This window comes from Sminthopsis crassicaudata, chromosome 1 (assembly GCF_048593235.1).
Source record: "Sminthopsis crassicaudata isolate SCR6 chromosome 1, ASM4859323v1, whole genome shotgun sequence".
NCBI classification, from domain to species: Eukaryota; Metazoa; Chordata; class Mammalia; order Dasyuromorphia; family Dasyuridae; genus Sminthopsis; species Sminthopsis crassicaudata.
The window spans coordinates 511,588,753-511,613,170 of NC_133617.1; the positions used below are offsets into that span (position 1 = coordinate 511,588,753).

Sequence of the window (24,418 nt, forward strand, 5' to 3'; positions counted from 1 at the left end):
AATTTGTTTCATCATGTGTTCCTAGGCATCTGCCACAGCTTTCCAGGATGTGCCTTTATTTTATTCCTTTAGGAAAGGGTACAAATCACTACTTTACAAAAACACAAATGCAGTGGAGTATCTATTCAGTTCTGAAACTTTACAAAGACATTTAAATTTAGATCTGACCTGGAAATCCTGGTCAGTTCATTTATTATGCCCCTACTGTGTGCCAGGCATTAAAACAAAAAAGATACTTTTTCTTTTAAACTGAAGTCTTCGCCCGAATAGCAAAGTACTGCCCCAAATCATAACTTCATCGTCGTAACTAGACGCTGTATTTTCCTACTGGTAAAGAAAAGCTTTTAGAAAACACGCAGAGCAGTTCTGTCACGTGGACGTGCTTCAAAGGTGGGAAGATGTCATTACCAAGGTTGCGCGGTGGGGGAAGGCGGGCAGATTTTGGGGAGCTCCCCGGCTGAGGAGGGAGCAGGAGCCGCCTGCTCCCCAGTACTCCCCGGGCCATGTTTCTAGGAGGCAGCCTCAGGCGCAGGTGGGTGAGTCCGTCCAGAGACGGGTCGCTTTACTGCAGACATCTGGCAGGACCGCCTCGTCATTTACAGTATTTTCCTATCGGCGTCAGAGGGAAACATTCCTTTCGGAACACCTTCCCTTCCGGCCCCGAGGTCTGCCCTTGACACACACCGTGACCTTGGGCGAAGCCTAGAAAAGCGTCTCTAGGTTCCCGAAAGGGGAATAGCTCCCTCCTACGTCTACGCACGATTTGCGGGGCTAAAAGGCAGCAAAAGCGCTAAAATCAGCCGGGAACTAACAAGGCAGTCTCGGGGATAAGGGGAATCGCGCACTTTCGGCAGTCGCAGCTCGCTTTGCTAATCCGGGACGGGATAGAACAGGTAGCGGAGTGGGGGCGAGCACTAGAGGGAGCGTCGGGAGGAGGAGAGAACGTTGGGAGGAGGAGAGTGTGGGGGAGGAGCGTGCGGGGCAGCGTCGGGAGAGAGGGAGGAGAGCGTGGGGAGGAGCTTTGGGCGGGGGGTGGAGAACGCACGGGTCGGGGGGAAGAGTATCTGCAAAGTGTCCGGACCGTATGAGAGAGAGACGAGCGGGAGGAACAAAGAGAAGGAGAAGGCTAGTGGGGATAGCTCAAGGGAGGAGAACGTACCGAGGGCGTCCCGCGCGGCCCCACATCGGCCCCCTAGGCTTTTCCCTGGCTCAGGTAGAAGGGAAACGCGAGGAAGGTGGGGGAAGGAGGGGCTCTGTGCAGCCACGCGGCCGCCTGGGGGCGTGGCCACGGTCCTTTCCTTTCTCTTGCTTTTTCCCTCCTTTCCCCGCCCCCTTTCTTTTCCGCCCCCGCAGTAGGAAAAGTGGGAGGCAGGGAGAAAAAGAAGGGGAGAAAAAGGAAATAAAGAACTCAAATTATGTCTGCCGTCGCGTGACTGGCGGTTGCGAATGAAACGGCTCTCCAGCACTGTCCCGGGCTTTCTGACTCGCGGCAGTGCGCCTTCCTGCCAGCTGGAACCTTCAAGTCCCTGGGGCTGCGCCCCGCGAGTCGAAGACCTTGCAGCGCAGGCGCAGTAATCACGGTGGCGGCAGCGGCGGCGACGGCGGCTGCCAGTCCCGGGCCCAGCAGACGGTGCTCAGGCCGCAAAGTTTTTATGTCTCGGACGGGGGCCGACTCAGTGCAACGCTGAACCCTCCGGAGGCGGAGGGTGAGTGTAGTGGGCGGCTGGGAACTTCCTAAGGCCCGACTTGCCCAGCCACGGTCCCCGCTCCCAAGGTGAAAGGGAAACCACCCAGGCGGAAGCCGCGTCCTGGGCTCGTCCTCCCCCCGCTTCGTTTCTGGGGGGAGGGGGGAGTGTCGCGGGGAGACCCCGTAGCCGGTTGGGCGTGTGAAGCCGTGCTTGCGGTGGTAGGTTACGGGGCCTCCGCGCTCCGGCCTTGGCTTCCCCGAACCCCGCGGCTAGGGATGAGGCGAGTGGGGGGAGCTGGAAAACTGATTTGCGGGAAGACGGCCTCGCCCTGGTTCGGTGCGGCGGGGTGGGGTTCTAGTATCTGCTTGCCGCCTGTGGTGGGGGAGTGGGAGGGGAAGAAAAGAGTTGCAGGTGAGTACAGGACAGGCCTTCCTGCAGCTCCTTTCCAGGAGTTCGGAGTTCAGAGCGGCTACCTCGGCCCATGCCATCCCAGGCGTATTCAGAAGTGAATAAAAATACTTAACAAATTCATGTTATCTACAGTTTATTAAAAACCACAAAGTTTTTGCGGGATTAGGCAGGTGAGAACCCTTTTGCTCTCAAGAAGCCCCGCCCCCTAAAGATTATTCTTCTCCTTAACCAGAAAAGCTGGGGAACATTTCTCTCACTTTATACTTCAGTCCATCGGGCAGCTTGATATTGGAGAAAGGGCGCTGGACGTTCACCCATAGTTATTTCTGCTAACTGTAAAATGGGTATGGTGCTGACACATTGCTGTGAGCGATCTTGTACTAGTCACCACCTCGGGCCTGAAGGTCCTCAGTAGGATCGTTTTCTGCTGTAGAGCACTGTAGGGTTGGTAAATGTCAGCTCCTATTAGCAGTAATTCTGTTGCAAATACAATGGAAAGTTTATGAACGTTCGGGTCCTTTGCATGACTCATTGCACTTTTGCTCTAAAGAGAAAACTTAGAGCTAACCTAGGATGACGGATTACTAATTCATTTGTTTACTTTGGTGCTATTCTCTCTAAACCATTTTCCCCCTAATCTACCCCAGCCTTGGGACTAACTCCTTTCTCTTTAGAAGTTGATGGAATATTTTTAAGGGGGAGAGTAAAGAAGGGAGAATTAGGCTTAAGGAGGTGTTTTTATAACCTAGAGAAACTATAGAAGTTTATTTGATCTATTTATAAAAGTTAAAGACTTAAACATGATGTGTGACACTGAAATCAGAATTTGAATTCATCTTGAAATCAATTTTTGAATTACACAACTTACTTGTCCCTCATACTTGAAGCCTTTACAACACATTTATTTGATTTTTTTTTCTCCTTAGTATTAATTGGTTAAAAAAAATCCATCTTAAGCTTTTTGCCAAAGATTAAAAATTTGTAAAATGCCTAGATAGGATAAAGGGGTACATCCAGTTTGTTGTATCCTGGAATTGCTCTTTGCTCACTTGCTCATATAGCAAATGGACCTTGGTTTTAGTACTTGCTCAGTTAGTTTAGAGTTGTTTTAGATGATATAAAAACTGTGCTGTTAAAAATGTGAGAAGCGGTTTTATGTTGCAGTCATTGGCTTCTGTTTAATATGTAAGCCACTTTATTATTGCAAACTTGGGCAGTTTTTTTCTTTTTTAGCAGTGGAGTGGAAGTGTGGAAGTTCTTGGAACGTAAATGTCTTAAGTTACAGAGAACTGCAGTACAAGCTGTGAAAATCATCTAGTGATTATTTAAAAGGTAGTACTTTTTAGAAAAGATGTGAAAGAGTATTTGGAACAAAAGGTAATTTGGAAAATAAGAAATTTTGTGTTTCATCTTTAATGTCTATGTATTCTACGTAAAACTGAAATATCCTATTTTTATGAGGTTTTCCTTCTGCCAAGATAAATATTGATTTTGTATGTATTGTACAACCAGTGTGTCTTAAGTGTATGCTATAAAAGGGGGGGAAAGCTGCTGAGTCAGAGACATGTTGTTTTAGTTGACCATTCTAATCTGTAAAATGGAATTGCTGCTTGTGTGGAAAAATTCAGTTTTGTGAATTCTATTTTACTAAGTTTTTCTGTACTTACTGTAATGCAACTATTTCTTTTTAATAGTTTTATTTTTCCAGATACATGCAAAGATAGTTTTCAACATTCACTTTAGCAAAACTTCCAAATTTTTCTCCCTTTCTCTCTTCCCAAGGTAGCAAGTAATTGGATATAGATTAAATGTGTGCAATTCTTTTAAACACATGCATATATGTCATGCTGAGCAAAAACCAAAACCAAAACAAAACAAAAAAATAACAGATCAAAACGGGAAATAAATGGGAAAGGGGAAACAAAAACAAGCAAACAACAACAAAAAGTAAATACTGTGCTTTGATCCACATTCAGTCTTCATAATTCTCTGGATGTCAATGGCACTTTCCATCACAAATCTATTGGAATTGCCTTGAATAACCTAATTGTTGAAAAGAGCTAAGTGTATCACACTTGATCAGATAATCTTGTTCTTATTTGTTATCTTGATTCTATTCAATTCATTGAGCATCAGTTCATGTAAGACTTTCCTGAAATCAGCCTACTAGAACAATATTTCATTACATTTATATACCATAACTTATTCAGCCATTCCCCAATTGATGGGCATTCATTCAGTTTCTAGTTTCTTGCCACTTACAAAAAAAGCCGCTACAAACATTTTGGACATGTGGATCCTTTTCTCTCTTTTATGATCACTTTGGGATACAGAACCAGTAAAAACACTGCTGAATCAAAGGGTATGCACAGTTTTATAGCCCTTTGGGCATAGTTCCAAATTGCTCTCCAGAATGGTTAGATCAGTTCATAACTTCACTGACTGCATTAGTGTCCCAATTTTCCCACACCCCTCTAACATTCATCACTGTCTTTTCTTGTCATCTTAGCCAATCTGAGAGTATATAGTGGTCCCCTGTTTTTTTGTTTTAATTTCTTTTTTTTTTTTAATGGGATTTAAAAATTTTTTTTTATTTAATTTTTATTTTATTTTATAATTATAATTTTTTTTTTGACAGTACATATGCATGGGTAATTTTTTACAACATTATTCCTTGCACTTACTTCTATTCAGATTTTTTCCCTTCCTCCCCCAACCCTCTCCCCCAGATGGCGGGCAGTCTTATACATGTTAAATATATTACAGTATATTCTAGATAAAATATATGTGTGTAGAACCTAATTTCTTGTTGCACAGGAAGAATTGGATTCAGAAGGTAAAAATAACAGTTTACATTCATTTCCCAGTGTTCCTTTTCTGGATGTAGCTGATTCTGTCCATCATTAATCAATTGGAATTGGATTAGCTCTTCTCTATGTTGAAGAAATCCACTTCCATCAGCATACATCCTCATACAGTATCATTGTTGAAGTGTATAGTGATCATCTGGTTCTGCTCGTTTCACTTAGCATCAGTTGATGTAAGTCTCTCCAAGCCTCTCTGTATTTCTCCTGTTGGTCATTTCTTACAGAACAATAATATTCCATAACATTCATATACCATAATTTACCCAACCATTCTCCAATTGATGGACATCCATTCATCTTCCAGTTTCTAGCCACTATGAAAAGGGCTGCCACAAACGTTTTGGCACATACAGGACCCTTTCCCTTCTTTAGTATTTCCTTGGGATATAAGCCCAGTAGTAGTATGGCTGGGTCAAAGGGTATGCACATTTTGATAACTTTTTGGGCATAATTCCAGATTGTGTTTTAATTTCTGTAATCAATAGTGATTTAGTTTTTTCATGTGACTAGAAATGACTTTAATTTCCATCTAAAAATTGTTCATAATCTTTGACCATTTATTAATTGGGGAATGGCTTGTATTCTTTTAAATTTGAATCAGTTCTCTACATATTTTAGAAATGAGGCCTTTATCAGAAACACTAATATAAATTTTTTTCCCCCAGCCTTCTGCTTTCCTTCTAATCTTAGCTGCATTGGTTTGGTTTGTGGAAAACCTTTTTTAATTTAATGTAATAAAAATCATCAATATAGTTCAAGTATTTATTTTTAATAATATTTTATTTTTCCAATACATGCAAAGATAGTTTTTAATATTTGCCTTTGCAAAACCTTGCAAATTTTTCTCCTCCCATAGGTTAAACATGTGCTATTCTAAACATATTGCCATATTTGTCATGTTGTAAAAGAAAATCAGATCAAAAGGGAAAAAATAAGCAAACAAATAATAGCAACAAAAAAGGTGAAAATATTGTGCTTTGATTTGCATTCAATCTCCATAGTTCTTTCTCTGGATGTGGAATGCACTTTTTATTACAAGTCTATTGGATTGTTATCATTTATTGATACTTTTTAAGTAATGAATTGGAAATTAATTAGATAAAGATCATAGGTTGATGTATATAGACACGTTTAAAATGTTTAAATCCTGGCAGGAGAACTGGTTAGTATATAAATTCAGATAACAGATTAACTTGTGATTTGATTAAAAAATGTAGAAAATTGACCTTGGATCTTTAGCATCAGATAGGAAATTACAAAATCATTTTAATTTTAGGATGTTACTTGAAATTTATAATCTAGTAAGTCAGCTAATTTGTAAACTTTTTATGATCTGGTTTTATATAATAAGTCATATATATATACTTGATGATGTATTCAAAGTGGATGTGGTAATTCAGAAACCTACTTTTTTTTTTTATTAATAGTTACCAATTAATTAATTACCAGATATATGCATGGGTAATTTTACAATATTAAACATTGCCAAACCTTTTGTTCTAATTTTTCCCCTCCTTCCTCCCTCCCCTCCCCCCAGATGGCCAGAAACCTAAGTCTTCAATATCTTTTGTGTCCCATCTTTGAGGTTTACTGCTTGTATGACTTTAGTGGTTAGAATGCTGGACTTGGAGAAATTTAAAATGTTTGAAGCTGTTTTGTGACCTGTTCTCTGTAACATGTGAATAAAAGCACTTACTTCAGAATCATTGTAAAGATCTAATGAGGTAATATATGAAGGAAGGCTTCTTATATCTTAAATCACTATAAATATTACTACCACTACATAAATGCACATATACATAAATAACACACTCCTGTAAGAGAAGGAAGTTGGATTAGATTCAGTTCTAAATGTGTGATCCCTATTCACTCCATTCAGCTCTATTCAACAAGTCCACCACTCTTATCACCTTTCCCTGGGGCTGTTATCATAGTCTCTTACTGGCTTTCATCCCAGTTTTTGCCCTCTCCAATCTGGCCCCTAGGCAACAGCCAAATGATCTTCTACTGGCACAGATCTGATCTGCTGTTGTCCTGTTGGAAAACATTCCTTAGTTCCTTTAAATTTTTTTTTTTCCTTATTAATAACTTTTAATTTCAAAATACATTCAAAGATAGTTTTCAGCATTCACCCTTGCAAAACCTTGTGTTCCAAATTTTTCTTCCTCCTTTCCCTGTTCTTCTCCCGTAGACAGCAAGTAATTCAATATAGATTAAACGTGTGCAATTCTTCCAATAACCAAACTCTTGTCTGGTTGAAGACCCTACATATGTTTCCAACTTATCTTTTCTAGGCTTATTTCACATTTTTTCCCTTTCATGCATTCATTGTTACTTTCAAATGGAACTAGCTGTTCCTGAAACGTAGTATTTTACCTTCTTCCATGCATTCACATAAACTGTTCTTTTTGCCTGTAATATACTCCCTTATTTCTGTCTTTTATTTTCTGTCAGGTATAAAGTACTCCTTTTTCTTTGAAACTTTGTCTGGCCCCTCCTTCCCCCTTAATGCCCCATGTTGTACCATTTTTCCAATTAATTTGTCACTGCCATATTTGATTTAGGCCTTATCATTTCAAAACAGAATTATTTCTTTTCTTTTTTTTTCTTTTTCCTGAGGCTGGGGTTAAGTGACTTGCCCAGGGTGACATAGCCAGGAAGTGTTAAGTGTCTGAGACCAGATCTGAACTCAGGTGCTCCTGAATTCAAGGTTGGTGCTCTATCCACTGCGCTACCTAGCTGCCCCAAAACAGAATTATTTCAATGGCCTGGTTGTAAGTTTGGCTCCCTCAAGTCTTAATTGAAGTCCAGGGAAATTGAGACTAGCTTAAGTAGTGTCAAAATAAGTATCAGAGGTAAGATTTGAACTCAGGACCTCTCTTTTCAAATTTCTTTAATTTTTTTCAAATTCTTTTCATTGTTCATATGACACTTTAAAGAAAAAAATGTCCTTGAAATCTTTTAAGTATTTGAAAAAGAAAAGAGCAGGTTAGTTAAAGCTTATGTATTGGGGAGTTACCACTAATTAATGATTAAACAGAAATGGAAAAAAAAACTACCTGTAAAATTTTACTGTAAAGAAATGAGAAAATTGATTTTTAAATCGGCTCTGTAGAAAATATTAATTAAGGATCTTTTGAATTTCTTTTAGTTGGAGAACATATATGACATGTACAGAGACCTTTAGCCTTAATTCTTCTAGGTTTCTAGTTTTAATTTTTCATTCTTCTGGATTAACCTACTTTTTTTACCTTCTGTTTAAAGATTTTGTGAGATATCCTAGATCTCCTTACTCTTCTATTTTGGAATTTTTTTTGACTGTGTGTACCTGTACCTCATTGTCCTGCATGCTTCTATTGATAATTTATCAACAAGTATTTTTTACTCATTAAATTGCTCCTGTCTTTCAGAAGCTTACCTACAGAGGACTCCAGATGTATATATTACAATATAAGCATGAATGTAAGGCAGGCATTATAGGGCACAATAAGGTAGGAGGCTTAGGAAAGGCTTCATATAGAAGAGCATTTCTCAAAAATGCCCCTCCCTCTTTAATCTCTAAGGCCTTTTCAAGAGTGTTCTGTGAGGTCAAAATAATTTTTCATAATAATATTTATTATTTGACCTAATTTTTACTCTCATTCTCTTTCTGACTATACAGTGGAATTTTCCAGAGAGTATATAACTTAAATATTCAAGATTTAGTTGGGTCACTATCTCTCATCTTCAGAATTATATTTTTGTCTTACAAATGATGCATGAATCCACAGATATGGTTGGATTTATTAGCACCAACAAATCAACAAAAATCTTTTATGCAAATCCTTAGCAATAAAAACAAGTGATGTGAAATGTTTAAAGTGTTGAAAAACTCATGGATTATCCCAAAACAACTGTGTTGACATTCACACTGATGAGGTAACAACAATGGTGGATAAAACTACTGGCTCCTTAACATGAATCTAGGCAGTGGCACCAAAGTTACTAGTCATTATCATATTCCTTACTTCCATGCATATTGTCACTTAAGGATGTCCTTAATTAAGAAATAAGAATAATTAATTTTGTTAGATCTGGGGCATGCCTTTTTAATAATCCCTGCCTTATGGAAATGTTTGCAAAGTATCATGTTAAGTCACTCAGTTGCAAGCCAGTTTAGCATATTTTTTTCATGAAATACATTTTTTGCTTGAAAGAATTGAAAGACTACTAAGCCTTTTTAAAATAAAATGTTTACTAAACATTTTTTCAAGAGTGAGGTGATCATGTCATTGTAGGGGAAAACAACTGACTATATGGTCATTGCTAAAAGTAGAGCTCTCAAGGAAAAATTAGAAATTTGGAAAAACTCATATTTGCCACTATTACTTTGACAATTTTTCAGTACTTTCCCAAGACTTTACTGTGGAGATTGATGGTAAAATTAATGAATTTTAGCTTTAAAAAATACTGTAACATTTTCTTCCTTCCTTCCTTCTTTTCTTCCTTCCTTCCTTCCTTCCCTCCCTCTCTCCCTTCCTTCTTTCCTTCTCTCCTTCCTTCCTTCCTTCCTTCCCCCTTCCCTCCCTCCCTCCCTCCCTCCCTCCCTCCCTCTGGGGTTAAGTGACTTGCCCTGGGTCACACAGCTAGGAAGTGTCAAGTGTCTGAGACCATACTTGAACTCGGGTCCTCCTAAATTCAAGGCTCTATCCACTGTGCCACCTAGCTGCCCCCAATACTGCAACATTTCAACACTTGGAAAACATTTGCTTAAGTCAGTGAACTAGTATTTTCCAGATGATCAATGCCATGATGTTAAAAAATCATGTATAGATAAAAGATCTATTCAGATTGCAATATTGATCAATGGATTTTTATGTAACAATATAGAAAGTTCATTGATAAGATTTTTTTAGATTCTGCATTGTAACTAATCTTTAAGAAACTACCACTTGTCAAGTTTTAATATAGATCTAAGAACACTATAAAGCTTCTTCCTCTTACAACCATTATCTATGTAAGCCCAGATTTTCTTTATCTTTCAGCCAGAATTTTAGAGGGAGTCTGGAGATTGGGAGACTAGTTAAGAGGCTCCTCTATGTAAATGAGTCCAGAAATGGGGGCTTGAGCTAAGGGTGGTGTCTGTATGAGTACTTAAAAGGGTTCAGATAGGAGATGTAATAGAGACCAAAACAAGATTTGCTAACTGTGTGGCTAAATTGGGTGGGAGACCTAGTAGGGAATTGAGGAAGATTTTGAAGCTGTGAATCTGGGAGCCTGGAAAGATAATAATGCCTTCAGTAGAAACAAAGTTTAGAAAAGGCTTGGGTGTGGAAAGGAAAGGTAATGATTTGTTTTGGACAGGTTGAATTTGAGATGCCAGTGGAATATCCATCTTGAGATATATAATATCAAACTTTGTGATAATGGGAACTGATTGTCTGGAGTCATCTTTATGGAGATAATTGTGTCTACAGGAGGTCTCCGAAGTTTTGGAGTATGTCTACAATTAGGGAGGATAATATGGATAATGAGCCGGCAGAGAAGATTGAGAAAGAGCAGTCAGGCAGAGAAGTATCCAGGAAATCCAGACAAGAAAGAATATTTGCATGAAAGGTTAATCAACAGTCTCTGAGGCTGCAGAGAAGTCGAGAGATGAGGAATATGGAAAGACTATCAGATTTCTCAGTTAAGATCATCCCTAAAATCAATTAGGGAACAATTCTATTGTGATGAGGCTTCCAAAGCAGATTAGAGGATTGAGAAATGAATGAAATAAATTGAGAATGAAATGAGAATGAAATGATTGAGAAATGAAGTGGAAGGAACAAAGAAAAACAGTTTTTTTCTAAGAGTTTGCCTATGAAAGGAAGAAAAAGAGGGTGATAACTTGAGGGAATGGTAAGATTTTCTAAGGATGAGACTTGTTGGACATGTTTGTAGGAGAGAGAAATCAGTAGATACCAACAAATTGAATAGATTGGGAGGGGAATGACTGAGGAAGTAATCTGCTGGAGAGTAGGGGAGGGGAGTTGGGTTGAGGGTACATGTAGGGAGGGTTTGCCTTGTGGAAAAGAAGCCATCTCATTGTCAAAGACTGAAATAAAGAATTTGTGAGGGTTGATGTCAGATATGGGGAAGGAGAGAAGCAGGAGCTAAAGGTAAAGTCAGAGTATGAGGATAGATATGGTTGAAATGGTGAGGGAGAAGTTTTAAGATAAAGTTTAGAATTGGTATTGTAGGAGTAGGATAGAGAATCAGCCAGGGAGGGAGGGCAAAATGATTGCATTATTGCTATGAAGCACCTTATTGAAATTAGGTTACAGAAATTTGCAGTCAGTGAAGATAAGTAGGCTTAATGACATTTCTTCCCCCCCCCCCATTGTCTTCTAGCTTGTAACTAGAAAGGGAATCAATGTCAACAAGTATTTATTAAGAGTTTAATATGTGCTGGACATTGTGCTAAGTTCTGGGATACAAAAAAAAAAGCAAAAAAAAGTTCCCATCTTTGAGTAGTTCACTTTCTAACACTTAACTGGAGAAAAAAATTGACAAAACAACTGTGTGTGCAAAATCACAAAATAGGGCACATAAATAGGTAATTTGAGAGGGAAGTCATTAATTCAGGGTTAGGTTTGGCAAGGGATTGGACACCAGTGTAAGATAGTGATCCACCTAATTCTGGTTGAGATTGAGGAAAGCCAGAATAGAAATAATAGTCTGGGAAAATACTCTTTGAAAAAGGGATTGGAGATCATGGTGAAAATGGAGAATATGCTAAAGAATAATAAGACACACAGAGAGATGAGCTATGATAGAGGTTATGATCAGATAAAAGAATTTCAAAGTTTTTGATAGAAGAAATTGTGAAATGTTGGAGTGAGGGTCTAGGCTATACCATCCTTGTGTTTGAAGTGGAGTGGATTAAATGGATCATGAGATTTTAACAGATTAAGGAACTGGATGATTAGTATGTTTCCAAAGTCCAATTAAGAGTGTAAAGAGTTAGACAAAAATGTTTGAGTATCACTAATGTAAAAGGTGAACATGTATGGTAAGATCAGTCCCCTAGTATAAAAGAAGGAGTTTGGAAGGGAGTTCACAATCCCTATAGAAGTTTACATTTTTATGACAGCAAGACAAAGGAAGGATGATACCAGAAATATCCACCTAAAGGGATTAGCAAAAGCCACATTCTTTCCCCATGACAACTGCTAATCTATGAAGATAGGATGGTCTGCTTATCTATATGGGACCCAGCTGCACAATCTGTTTCTCTGGCTAGCACAGACTAACCGAGACCTGTCTTGATTCCCAGGTACACAGGGAATCCAGTTTGGGATGCAAATAACAAATTATGTCTAGTGGTGGGGAGATGGTAGTGGTGAAGGGATATTTTGTCCTTAACTACATTCAGGACTTCCTGTATGTTTTGAGTCCATTGTTTCTGGAAAATATGGCAACCTAAAAAAACAAGATCAGGGGACCCCTTAATAAGTCTTATTTCTAACACATTCTGGCTGTGTGGCCTCTGGGCAATTTAACTTAACTTGCTAGGGAGTAACTCTCTTAAGACCTTAAAAATTGCTAAGAGGAGGTTAACCTGATTTGCTAGAAGGAGTTTTTTTACCTGGGAATTCCCTTTATCAATGAAATCACAGGTTTATCCTGTTTACTACTAAGATTATAGTCTGTGTTACTTTAAAAAAAAATTAGGAAATATACTATGTGTACTGTTATGCAAATTGCAACTCTTATCTTGTCATATTTCTCAATCTTGTTTATATTCTGTAGAGATCTAATATGGTAAAGGCTGTGATAAAACTGCTGGTTTTCTCTCTGCTCTTCCTTATTCTTGCCACGTGATTGTCCCCATTCATTCCCTGATCTTCCCAAAATTCCCAAAGAAAAATCTATTTGTATGGGAACATTTATAAGGTGCTTTATAATCATGAAAAATTAGAAGCAGATTATATGTCTATAAGGGAATAACTTAACAGGATTGTCAAATTTAGTAAGATATTAGGTACTATATAAGTAAAGATATTTGGAAAGAGCAAATTGATAATAAAGGAAAAATTAGAAGAACATAATATATTGACTAAAGGAAAGATGCCAAAAATTTTATAAATACATGGACATGCTGTTGGAAGGAGATGAAGGTAATTATTGATTTTAAGTTATAAGGCAGAGTAAATAAATAAGGTGTTAGCCTTTAAAATGTAAGTAATTAGAATTTTATGTTTTTATTTGGGGATTTATTCCTTATTTTGTTTGTATTTGAGTACTTTTTAAAAATAATAGCTTTTTATTTTCAAAATACATATGAAGATAGTTTTCAACATTCACTCTTAGTTTATTTTATTACAGCTTTTTATTTACAAAACATATGCATGGGTAATTTTTTTTTTTTTTTTTTTTTTTTTTTTGAGGCTGGGGTTAAGTGACTTGCCCAGGGTCACACAGTTAGGCAGTGTTGTGTCTAAGACCAGATTTGAACTCGAGGGTCCTCCTGAATTCAGGGCTGGTGCTCTATCCACTGCACCTTCTAGCTAACCCCTTGCATGGGTAATTTTTTTTTAACACTGATGCTTGCAAAACCTTCTGTTCCAAATTTTTCCCTCTTTCTTCCCATCCCCTCCCCTAGATGGTACATAGTCTAATACATGTTAAATATATATGTTAAATCTAATATATGTATACACAGTTATCTTGCTACACAAGAAAAATTGGATCTAGAAAAGAAAAATAAAATCTGAGGAAACAAAAATGCAAGCAATCAATAACAGAAAGAGTGAAAATGCTATGTTGTGGCCCACACTTAGTTCCCACAGTCCTCTCTCTGGGTATGAATGGCTCTCTTCATTACTGAACAATTGGTACTGGTTTGAATCATCTCATTGTTGAAGAGAACCACATCCAACAGAATTGATCGTTAAATAGTCTTGTTGCTGTGTATAATGATCTCCTGGTCCTTCACTCAGCATCAGTTCATGTAAGTCTCTCTAGGCCTTTCTGAAATCATCCTGTTGGTCATTTCTTATAGAACAATAATTGATATTCCATAATATTCTTATACCACAATTTATTCAGCCATTCTCCAATTGATGGGCATCCACTCAGTTTCCAGTTTCTTGCCGCTACAAAAAGGGCTGCCACAAACATTTTGGCACATACAGGTCCCTTTCTCTCCTTTAAGATCTTTTTGGGATACAAGTACAGTAGAAACAAACACTGCTGGATCAAAAGCACAGTTTGATAACTTTTGAGTATAGTTCCAAATTGCTCTCCAGAATGGTTGGATCCGTTCCATTAACAATGTATCAGTGTCTCATTTTTTTGCACAGCCCTTCTTAATATTCGTCATTATCTTTTCCCGTTTCATTTTAGCCAATCTGAGAAGTATGTAGTGGTATCTCGGATCAACATTCACTCTTGCAAAACCGTGTGTTTTTTGCCCTCCCTTTCCTCTACCTCACTCCACTAGGCAGCAATCCAATATAGGTTAAACATGTGCAATTCTTCTAAACATATTTCCATATTTATCATGTTGCACAAGAAAGATCAGATCAAAAAAGAAAAAAAAAGGAAGCAAATAACAATAAAAAAGGTGAAAATACTCTGTTGTGATCCACATTCATTCTCCATAGTGTTCTCTGAATGCAGGTGGCTTTCTCCATTCCAAGTCTATTGGAATTGGCTTGAATCACTTCATTATTGAAAAGAGCCACATCATTAGTGTTGACTATCACATAATCTCATTCCTGTATACAATGTTCTCTTGGTCCTATTCACTTCACTTAGCTTCAGTTCATGTAAGTCTCTCCAGGACTTTCTAAAATCACCCTGCTAATCATTTCTTATAGAATAATAATCTTCCATTACATTCATATACCATAATTTAGACATTCCCCAATTTGAGATTACTTTTAATGAAATTTTTAAAGTGCTTTTGTGTTTATTCCTCCCCCCAATCTAATAATATCAGTTTTTTTGAAAACATTTTTATCATAAAAAAATTTCTCAGCACCTAATAGTGTTTTGCATTTAGTATTCACGAAATGATTTGGATTGTAGTATTCTCAAGGACAAAAACATAGAAACAACATAGATCTTACTTTTAAGGCATATGCAGTAAAAAAATGGGGAAGAGACAAACTAGACATAATGAGAAATGTACAAGAGTGGTTTAGACTAAGTGCTATGAAAAATTGGAGGGAAAGATCACTTTCTTCTGGGCATTTCAAGGAAGGCTGAGTAGAAGAGATAACACCTGAATTAAGATTTAACAAAAGATTTTGACAGATACTGTTATTTATGCAAGATTTTAAGGCTTACAAATTACTTACATTAGCTCATTTTGCAAATGCACTGAGACTCAGAGACTTTCATGATTGCACACCTATTAAATTCAGTGCCCTTTACACTACATCACCATTTTGACTTTTGGAAATGACTAAGAGAAGTGCATTCAAAGCATGGAGGAGTAATATGAATAATGGGGAATGAAGAGTTAGTGAAAGATCTAGTTTGAGTGGAATGTAATGTGTACTTAAAGGGGAATAAGCAGGAGTTATGTCTGGAAAAGAAGTTGAAAAACCTATTATAGAAGGTCTCAAATTCCAGGATTAGGAATTTATACTTATTATCCTTAAAAATAGTGGGAGGTTCTTTGAACAGATTAGGTTGCAAGTAGGTCACACTTGTAAGGGGCAGCAAAGATGAGAAATTTCTGAGTTAGAACCATGATAGTAAGTAAGCAGTGTATATATATATAATGTTAGCTGTTATTGTTATTTTTATTATTGCCTTGGTAGAAACAGGAAGGAAAGCTATTGAGAGAGAATAGCATACAATGACAAATACAGAAAGATCATGGATGATGAAGGTAAAAAAAATAGTGGATTTTGTGATGAAGTCATTATTGACTTTGGAGAGATTGGTTTTAGTAGAATGGTGGAATTAGAAGACTGATTTTAAGGAGTCAAATGGGAAATGGTGGAAAAGTGAGTGAAAAGTACTTTCTCTAGAATGTTGAAAACAAGGAAGATGGTGAAGGTTTTTTGGGAGAGCAAGTTAAAGGGGAAATATAAGTATGTTTGCAGGTTAAAGGTAAGAGGAAGGAAATGGATAAATGGAGCAAGATTATAATGGAAGTGGTTGATAAGATAGATAGAGATCAGTCATCTTAAAGTGGAGAGAATGATAATTGAGAATTAGAGAAAAGGAAGTGATTATAAAGAGAATATGGATAAAGAGGAATTCTAGGAGGTGATTTAAAGGCCACAGTCTTTTTAGTAGTTAGAACTTTTTAAAATGTTAATTACTATATGTCAAACACAGTGTTAAGTTCTGTACATATAAATATAAACAAGCCAGGTAGTTCTGTCCTCAAGAAATTTTTATTCAGATGGAAGAAGATTACACATATAAGAGAGGGGAAAAGGGTAGAGAGAAATTGCATTAGGGCATGGTTTAGAAATGGATGATAAGGCCAAAGCTGGTTTCTCTGAACTCAGAGTAGCTCCAGATGAGGAATCCAAGATTTCAATAGATAGCGAGATGATATAAGAAGAAAAGCATTGACTGAAGGAGGAAGAGAGTGAAATTTTGTAGGGTTTAAGAAGAAAAGCTGTTGTAGAGAATAAAATAATAGTGAAGAGATGAGTAAAAGGATTTCTATACTTCTGGAGGATTTTTAATGAGCTTGATCAGCTCATATTTTTTCCAATCACTACAGAGAGTTGAGGATTAGCAAAATAGGAACAGTGGTCAGGGAGACTACAGAGAACGGGGGTGAATAAGGTCTTTGTGGGAGAAAAAATTATGAAAATAGTGAGACTTGGGATCAGGATGGGTCAGGGAGAAAAATTGAGGCTAGCAGAGGTTTGATAACAGAATAAAAGGAAAAAAATGAAAAGGTAGGTTCAATATTTGGGGGAAGGCAGTGAATGTAGGGCCCTATCAAGCTTCCTCTTGAGATTTAAAAGTGCACAAGCGTGTGTGTGTGTGTGTGTGTGTGTGTGTGTGTGTGTGTGTGTGTGTGTGTGTGTGTGGAAAAAAATGAAAAGGTAGGTTCAATATTTGGGGGAAGGCAGTGAATGTAGGGCCCTATCAAGCTTCCTCTTGAGATTTAAAAGTGCACAGGCGTGTGTGTGTGTGTGTGTGTGTGTGAGTGTGTGAGAGAGAGACACAGACAGACAGACAGACTGACAGACAACAAGATCGTTAGGGAGGGAAAGTAGAGAGCAAGGCGATTGTATTTTTCACACTTCATATGATTTAGAGGACTTAGATTTTAAAGTTGAAAGAAATGTTGGTAGAATCAGTAAACAGTTTTTCTCTAAAGGAAATTTGAATGAATACTTCACAGAGCCTATTAAATAACTTAGCTTTAGTTGCTGTTGGTCTGTCTCTAGGTCCCAAATTGCTTTTTTATTCTATAGAATTTAAGGAAGTTTGATGGCATTCATAAATTGTCTGTGTGTGTGAAAATGTTCACAATAGAAAAATATGTGGAAATCATATTTCATTATTTTCATTTGATCAGTTTGTTTAAACATGAATTTTCATCTTGGAGATGCTGCAAATTTTACCTTTCTTTCCCCATCCCCTCCCCTACCTGTCAGGCAGTCCAATATATGCCAAATATGCCAAAATACATGCCAGATCAAATATGTGTATACATATTCACATACGTATCCAGTTGCGCAAGAAAATCAGATCTAGAAGGAAGAAAAAGAAAAACTGAGAAAAAAGAAACAATGTAAGCAAAAAATAGCAGAGTGAGAATGCTATGCTGTGTTCCATTCTCTTCAAAGAATTACTTTTTTGATAGCTTGGTTTGATTACAAATTCTTTTTTTTTTTTTTTTAAACCTTAATTTTTGATATATATATATATATATATATATATATATATATATATATATATATATATATATATATATATATATATATATATATCCATAGTTTTCAACATTCACCTTTACAAATCTTGTGTTCCAAATTTTTTTTCTCCCTATCTTCCCTCCACCCCCTCCCCCAGATGGCAAGTTGATTACATTTTCTTTAGGTATTTCACTACAGATTTTACTTAGAATACTTAATTTTTTAAATAATGAGTTCTCAGTTCTCTTATCCCCTTAATCTGTTTCTCTACTCATTGAGAAGGCAAGCAATATGATACACAGGAAGTCATGTAAAACATTTCCCTATTAGCTGTGTTACAAAAAAAGAAAAAGAAAAAGAAATAAGGAAAAATAAAGTGAAAAGTGTATGCTTCAGTCTGCACTTAGAGAATTCATCTGTTGTAAAATTCATCTGTTATCTCTAGAGGTGGATAGCATCTTTCATCAAGAAACCTTTGGAATTGTCATGGATTATTGTATTATTTAGAGTAGCTAAGTTTTTATAGTTGGTCATTTTGTGTTAATATCCTTAGGTAAATTGGTCTGTAATTTTACTTCTCTATTTTTTGTCCTCCCTGATTTATGTATAAAAACTATATGCATAGAAAGGAAACTTGGTAGTATTTTTTTTTTTGTCTTATTTTTTCAAGTAGATAGTACCACATAAATTAGTGATATTAGAATTAATTTTCCTCCAAAAAAAAAAACTAATTATCCTTTAAATATAATTCACTTTTAAATCTTATCTTTTTTTTTTTTTTTTATCTTTAAGGAACTAATTTTTGGCTTGATTTCTTTTTCTAAGATTGAGTTATTTATTTAAATAGTCTGTTGCCTCTTGATCTGAACATTTTATATTTTTGTAAATAGTCATTCATTTTATTTGTCAGTTTAATTGCATATAATTGGATACAATAACTTGCAATAATTGCTTCATTGGTAATGCGGTTACCCTTTACACTTTTGATATTGGTAATTTACTTTTCTTTATACTTTAAAAAAAATTATATTTACCAGTGGTTTCTTTTGTTTTATTTTTTCATTAAACCAGCTTGTAGTTTTAAATATTATTAGTTTAATTTTTAAAAAATTTTAAGCTGTCCTTTGATTTTTCAGAATTTCTGTTTTGGTATTTGAGAGATTTTAATTTGTTCTTTTTCTTGTTGTTTTATAGTAGGATGCCCAATTCATTGATCTGCTCTTTTCTCTTTTGTTATTGATATTTGCTTTTAGAAATAAAAATTTTCCCCTAAATGTTGCTTCTCCAGAGTCTATTATCTAATTTTCTAAAATTCTATTCATCTCCTTAATTTTCTTCAGTTTAGATTTATCTAGCTCTGAAAAGGAAAAGTTGAAGTCCCTACCCCACTCTCTTCAGTATAGTTTTAATGTTTCTTCCTGTAACTCATTTAATAATTTCTTAAGAATTTGAATGCAGTGCCATTATGTTTAGTATTGATTTTACTTTATTATCTAAGATACCTTTTAGCAAAATGTAGTTTTCCTTTTTCTCTTAATTAATTCAGTTTTTTTGTTTTTACTTGTTTGAGATTACTACCCTTGATTTTTTTTTGTTTGTTTCACTTAAAGCAATAATAGATTGTGCTCCAGTTTCTCTTATTACAATTACATTTTTTTATAAGCATTTTGTTGGATTTTGGTTTCTAATTCATTCTGCTATCACTCCATTTTATGAGTGGATTCATCCCTTTCACATTCATAGTTATGATTGGTAACAGTATTTCCTTCTATTTTTATGTTTTTACTTTTTTCCAATGTTGCTTTCCTTAAAAATCTGTTATGCTTCTGACTTCCCATAATCATCTGTCCCTATTGCCCTTTTCCCTATTGCCCTATGAGTGAGATAAATTTCTCTACCTTACTGAGAGTATATTCTTCCATCTTTGAATCAGTACAGATGAGAAGAGGGTTCAAGAGTTGCTCACCTCCCACTTTCCATTTTCCTTTCCAGTATAAAGAGTATAAAGAGGCCTTGTGTGCCTCTTTTATGTGAAATAATTTTTCCCATTTTCCCTCTTCCTTCCCTCTTCTAGTGTAATGTTCTTTCTATCCCCTTCCCCCCATTTTTTTGAGGTCATTCCAACATAATGACTCACACCAATGTCTCTATGTGGACTCATTTTAACTACTTTAATAGTGTTAAATTTCTTAGAAATTACGCATATTATCTTCCCATATAGCAATGTAAATAGTTTAATCTTATTAAGTCCCTTATAATTTCTCTTTCCTATGGGATCTTTTTATGCTTCTCTTGCCTTTTTTTTTTTTTTTTTTTAAATCAGATTTTCTATTCAGCTCTGGTCTTTTCATCAGGTCTGAAAGTACTTTATTTCCTTAAATGCCCAGTATAGCCCCTGAAGTAGTATACTCAGTTTTGCTGGGTTGGTTATTCTGGGTTGTAATTCTAGCTCCTTTGTCTTCTTGATAGAATATATCAAGCTCTCTGCTTCTTTAAAATGGTAGCTGCTAAATTTTGTGTGCTTCTGAATGTTGACTCCATGGTATTAAAATGATTCTTTTCTGGCTCTTTGTAGTTATTTTTTTCTTAGATCTAGAAGCTCTAAAATTTGGCTATAATATTCCTAGGAGTTTTTCTTTTGGGATCTTTCTTTTTTCAATAACATTTTATTTTTCTAAATATATGCAGAGATTGTTTTCAACATTCACTTCTGTAAAATCTTTTCTTCTGAATTTTTCTCCCTCCTTTCCCACCCCAAGACAGCAAAAAATCCAATATAAGTTAAACATATACAATTCTTCTAAGCATATTTTCATATTTGTCATGCTGCTCAAGAAAGATCACATCAAAAGGGAAAAAATAAGAATCACAAAAAGGTAAAAATACTATGTCTTGATCCAAATTCAGTTTTCACTGTTCTGTCTCTGAATACAGATAGCAGTTTTGAGAGCTTTTTCTTTTTCTTTTTTTTTTTTTTTTGACTGAGCCAATTGGGGTTAAGTGACTTGCCCAGGGTCACACAGCTAGGAAGCATTAAGTGTCTGAGGGCAGATTTGAACTCTGGGCCTCCTAACTTCAGGGCTGGTGCTCTACCCACTGTGCCACCTAGCTGCCCTTGAGATCTTTTTCAAAGGCTGATAAGTTCTTTTAGTTTGTATTTTATTCTTATTCTAAGATATTAGGGAAATTTTCCTTTAGAGTTTCCTGAGAAGTGATGTCAAGATTCTTTTTTTTTTTTATTATTATTTCTTTCAGTTCGATAATTCTTAAATGATCTCTTTTTGATCTGTTTTTTTAGGTCAGTTATTTTTTTGTTGAGATTTACATTTTCTTCTTTTTTTTTTTCTTCTTTTGACTTTAATTGCTTTTTTAATGCTTTAGTGGAAGCATTAGCTTCCACTTGTCCAATTCTAATTTTTAAGAAATTATTCAATGAGGTTTTGTTCCTCTTTTCATATTTGTCGAGTTATGCATTTTAAGGAGTTATTTTCTTAAGTAAAATTTTATGATTTGTCCAATTCTATTTTTTTTTGAAAGTTGTATTATTTTTTTTTTGTGATGCCTCCTTTTACTAAAGTGTTAATTCTTGTCATAATTTTCTCATATCACTCATTTCTTCCCATTTTTTTCCTTTTGTCATTTAAGATTCATGTTTTTGCTTTTCCTTTAATTCTTCTTGGAATTCTTTGACTTGTGTGTAGTCTGCATTTTTTTCTTTGAGGTGTTACTTGGTGATTTTTTTCTCTATTGTCTTCTGAGTTTGTGTCTTGATCTTCCCTACCACCATAGTCGGGTTCTTATGATGTGGTTTGCTCATTTTCCCAGCTGATTTCTTGACTTTGAATTCTATGTTAAAGTTGGCTTCTCTTTACCTTGAAAGAACAGGGGCTTTTTTTGTTCTGCTATGTTCACAGCTAGTTCTGGGGGGTCTGTAAGTCTTCAATGCTTCTAGTGTGCTCTAGAAAATAGAGGTGTGATCGATCGCTATTGTCTTGATCTGTCCTCTGATCTTTATTGAGGTTAAGACCCTGCTCTACTGTACCTGCTGGCACTTCTTTCCATCTAGGAACTATGACCAGGGCCCTGCTCCCTTTCAACTATAGGTACTTTTTTTTTGTCCTGGAACTGTGGTCTGGTCTTGGCTGTGGACATTGAAGTTGCTGAACAGCAGTGATCCGGTACCTGGTATGAGGGTGCCCCTGTAATATCTTTCTGTCTTTGACTGCCATGTGGATTCCAGGTTGCCTCTGACTCTAGTGTCACAGACTTTTTTTGCTGACTTCCTAAGTCATTTGGGCTGCAAAAATCTTACCCTGGTTTTTGTTTGCCACAGAATTTGATTTGGTTCATTATTTTAATTTTGGAGAGAATGTTGAGAGGGTGTTGTTGGAATACCTCCTATATATTATATTATCTTCCCAGATCCTTTTTTGCTAGCAGGTTGTTTTGGGATTATTCTGTTTTATAGTTTGTGTGCTTATGTTCCAATATACTTATGCATGCTAGTTGCTATACAGTTGTCACAGAAGTTATTCTGAACCTTTATCTCTTGTTTTTATCCATTGTCTAAAAATCAAACAAACAAAAACCTGGTTTGGCTCCTGCTATTAAATCCTTTTTCTGTGATAATAGCTTTCAATTTGAGCTGTGAAAAATCTGTTTTGTAGTCATTGTCTTATTTTAAGTTTAATTAAAAAAAATATCCAACAAAGATAAATCTTAGATTTAACCAAACTGCTTTTCTTTTTCTTCTGGGCTATAGAATAGCAGTCATGCTAGAAGACAAAGGTCCAAGAGTGATTGACTACTTTGTAGTCGCAGGCCTCACTGATACATCTACCCTTTTGGATCAAGAAATAAATCGTTTAGACACAAAATCAACTGGACCAAAAGCTCCAATTACAGATATTGCTGTTATTATCAAGTCAGCAGGGGAAACAGTCCCTGAAGGTTTTACCTGTGTTGAAGCTACTCCATCTGCTCTCCAAGCAAATTTGAACTATGGAAGCTTGAAAAGTCCAGAGCTTTTCCTGTGCTACAAGAGGGGAAGAGACAAACCACCTCTCACAGACATTGGGTGAGTTATTCATTATTTATCTAGTAAATATAAACTTAGGTGATTTTTATAATATTTCTGCATGCTTCAGTGGAAGTCTAAAAGGATGAATTTTCAGTTTTCTTAAGTAATAGACAAAATGATTAAATACTTTTTGCCATTTTATTTATTAGAATTACAGGTAGAACCAAATGAATAAAACACTACATTTCTTTATAAATCTTATTGTATTTAAAAAAAATTTTTTTTAGTCACTATACTATTGTTTGACTTTGTGAGGAATAATGTTAGTGAAGTATAATTCCTTTTGTGGTTGTAGTTAACAGATTTTCTGGGCATAAAAGATAACTAGTATTAGTTGAATGTGAAGAAACCACAACCTGCGATAACTAATATATCATAAAGGGAATGCTTAAGTTGATTTCAATTCGTTGATCTATATGGCAATTGTTATATGTAAGGTCCTATCCTGGGCATTAGGACAGAGACAAAAATGAAGCCATTATAGCCTTATGGCACTTATATAGCCTTATGCGTTTTACTGGAATATAGCATGTACTCACGTAAGTAAATAAGACATAATGAAAGCCCTGATTTCACTTATCATAAGTAACTTTTTGAAACATGTAATTTTTGTGTGCAGTTTAGTGCTTGGGATTAAGAATTAAAAAGGAATTCAAGGGGGCAGCTAGGTGGCACAGTGGATAGAGCACTAGCCTTGATTTCAGGAGGACCCGAGTTCAAATCTAGTCTCAGACACTTAACACTTCCTAGCTGTGTGACCCTGGGCAAGTCACTTAACCCCAGCCTCAGGGGAAAAAAAAGGAATTCAGTAATCATCTAATCTAGTCTAAGAATCCTCTTTGCAACAAATCTATTGAGGATCCAGCCTCTATTTGAAGAGCCCAATGAAAGGAAAACCTACTACTTTCATAGGCAACACATTTCACTTTTGGATAGCTCTTATTCATTCATTCATTCATTCATTTTTTTTAAAATAGTTTTTATTTACCAGATATATACATGGGTAATTTTACAACATCGACAATTGCCAAACCTTTTGTTCTAATTTTTCCCCTCCTTCCCCTTCCCCCATGGCAGGTTTACCGATACATGTTAAATATATATTGTATAAATTGTATAAAGTATAAATTAAATACAATATATGTACACATGTCCAAACAGTTTTACTGTGCAAAAAGAATCAGACTTTGAAATAGTGTACAGTTAGCCCATGAAAGAAATCCAAAATGCAGGCGGACAAAAATAGAGGGATTGGGAATTCCATGTAGTGGTTCATAGTCATCTCTCAGAGTTCTTTCACTGGGTGTAGCTAGTTCAGTTCATTACTAATCTATTGAAACTGATTTGGTTCATCTCATTGTTGAAGAGGGCCATGTCCATCAGAATTGTGGATAGCTCTTATTCTTAAGAAATTTCTTCTCTTTTGCATTAGGCTTCAGTAAATGTCTTTCTAAAACATTGTTATGACTTATGCCCACAAAGTCCATGCAGAAGAACTCTGAT

The 24,418-nt window shown here is 36.1% G+C and overlaps 1 protein-coding gene across 1 annotated transcript in view; it reads left to right on the forward strand.

Annotated features, from left to right (window-relative positions):
• Positions 1-1,395: 1,395 nt before the first annotated feature.
• Positions 1,396-24,418, forward strand: part of DENND4C (DENN domain containing 4C) — a 133,361-nt gene continuing 110,338 nt past the window's right edge. The window contains 2 exon segments of the mRNA XM_074281602.1: positions 1,396-1,706; positions 22,598-22,912. Coding sequence (XP_074137703.1) covers positions 22,608-22,912 — 305 coding nt within the window. The 5' untranslated portion in view covers positions 1,396-1,706; positions 22,598-22,607.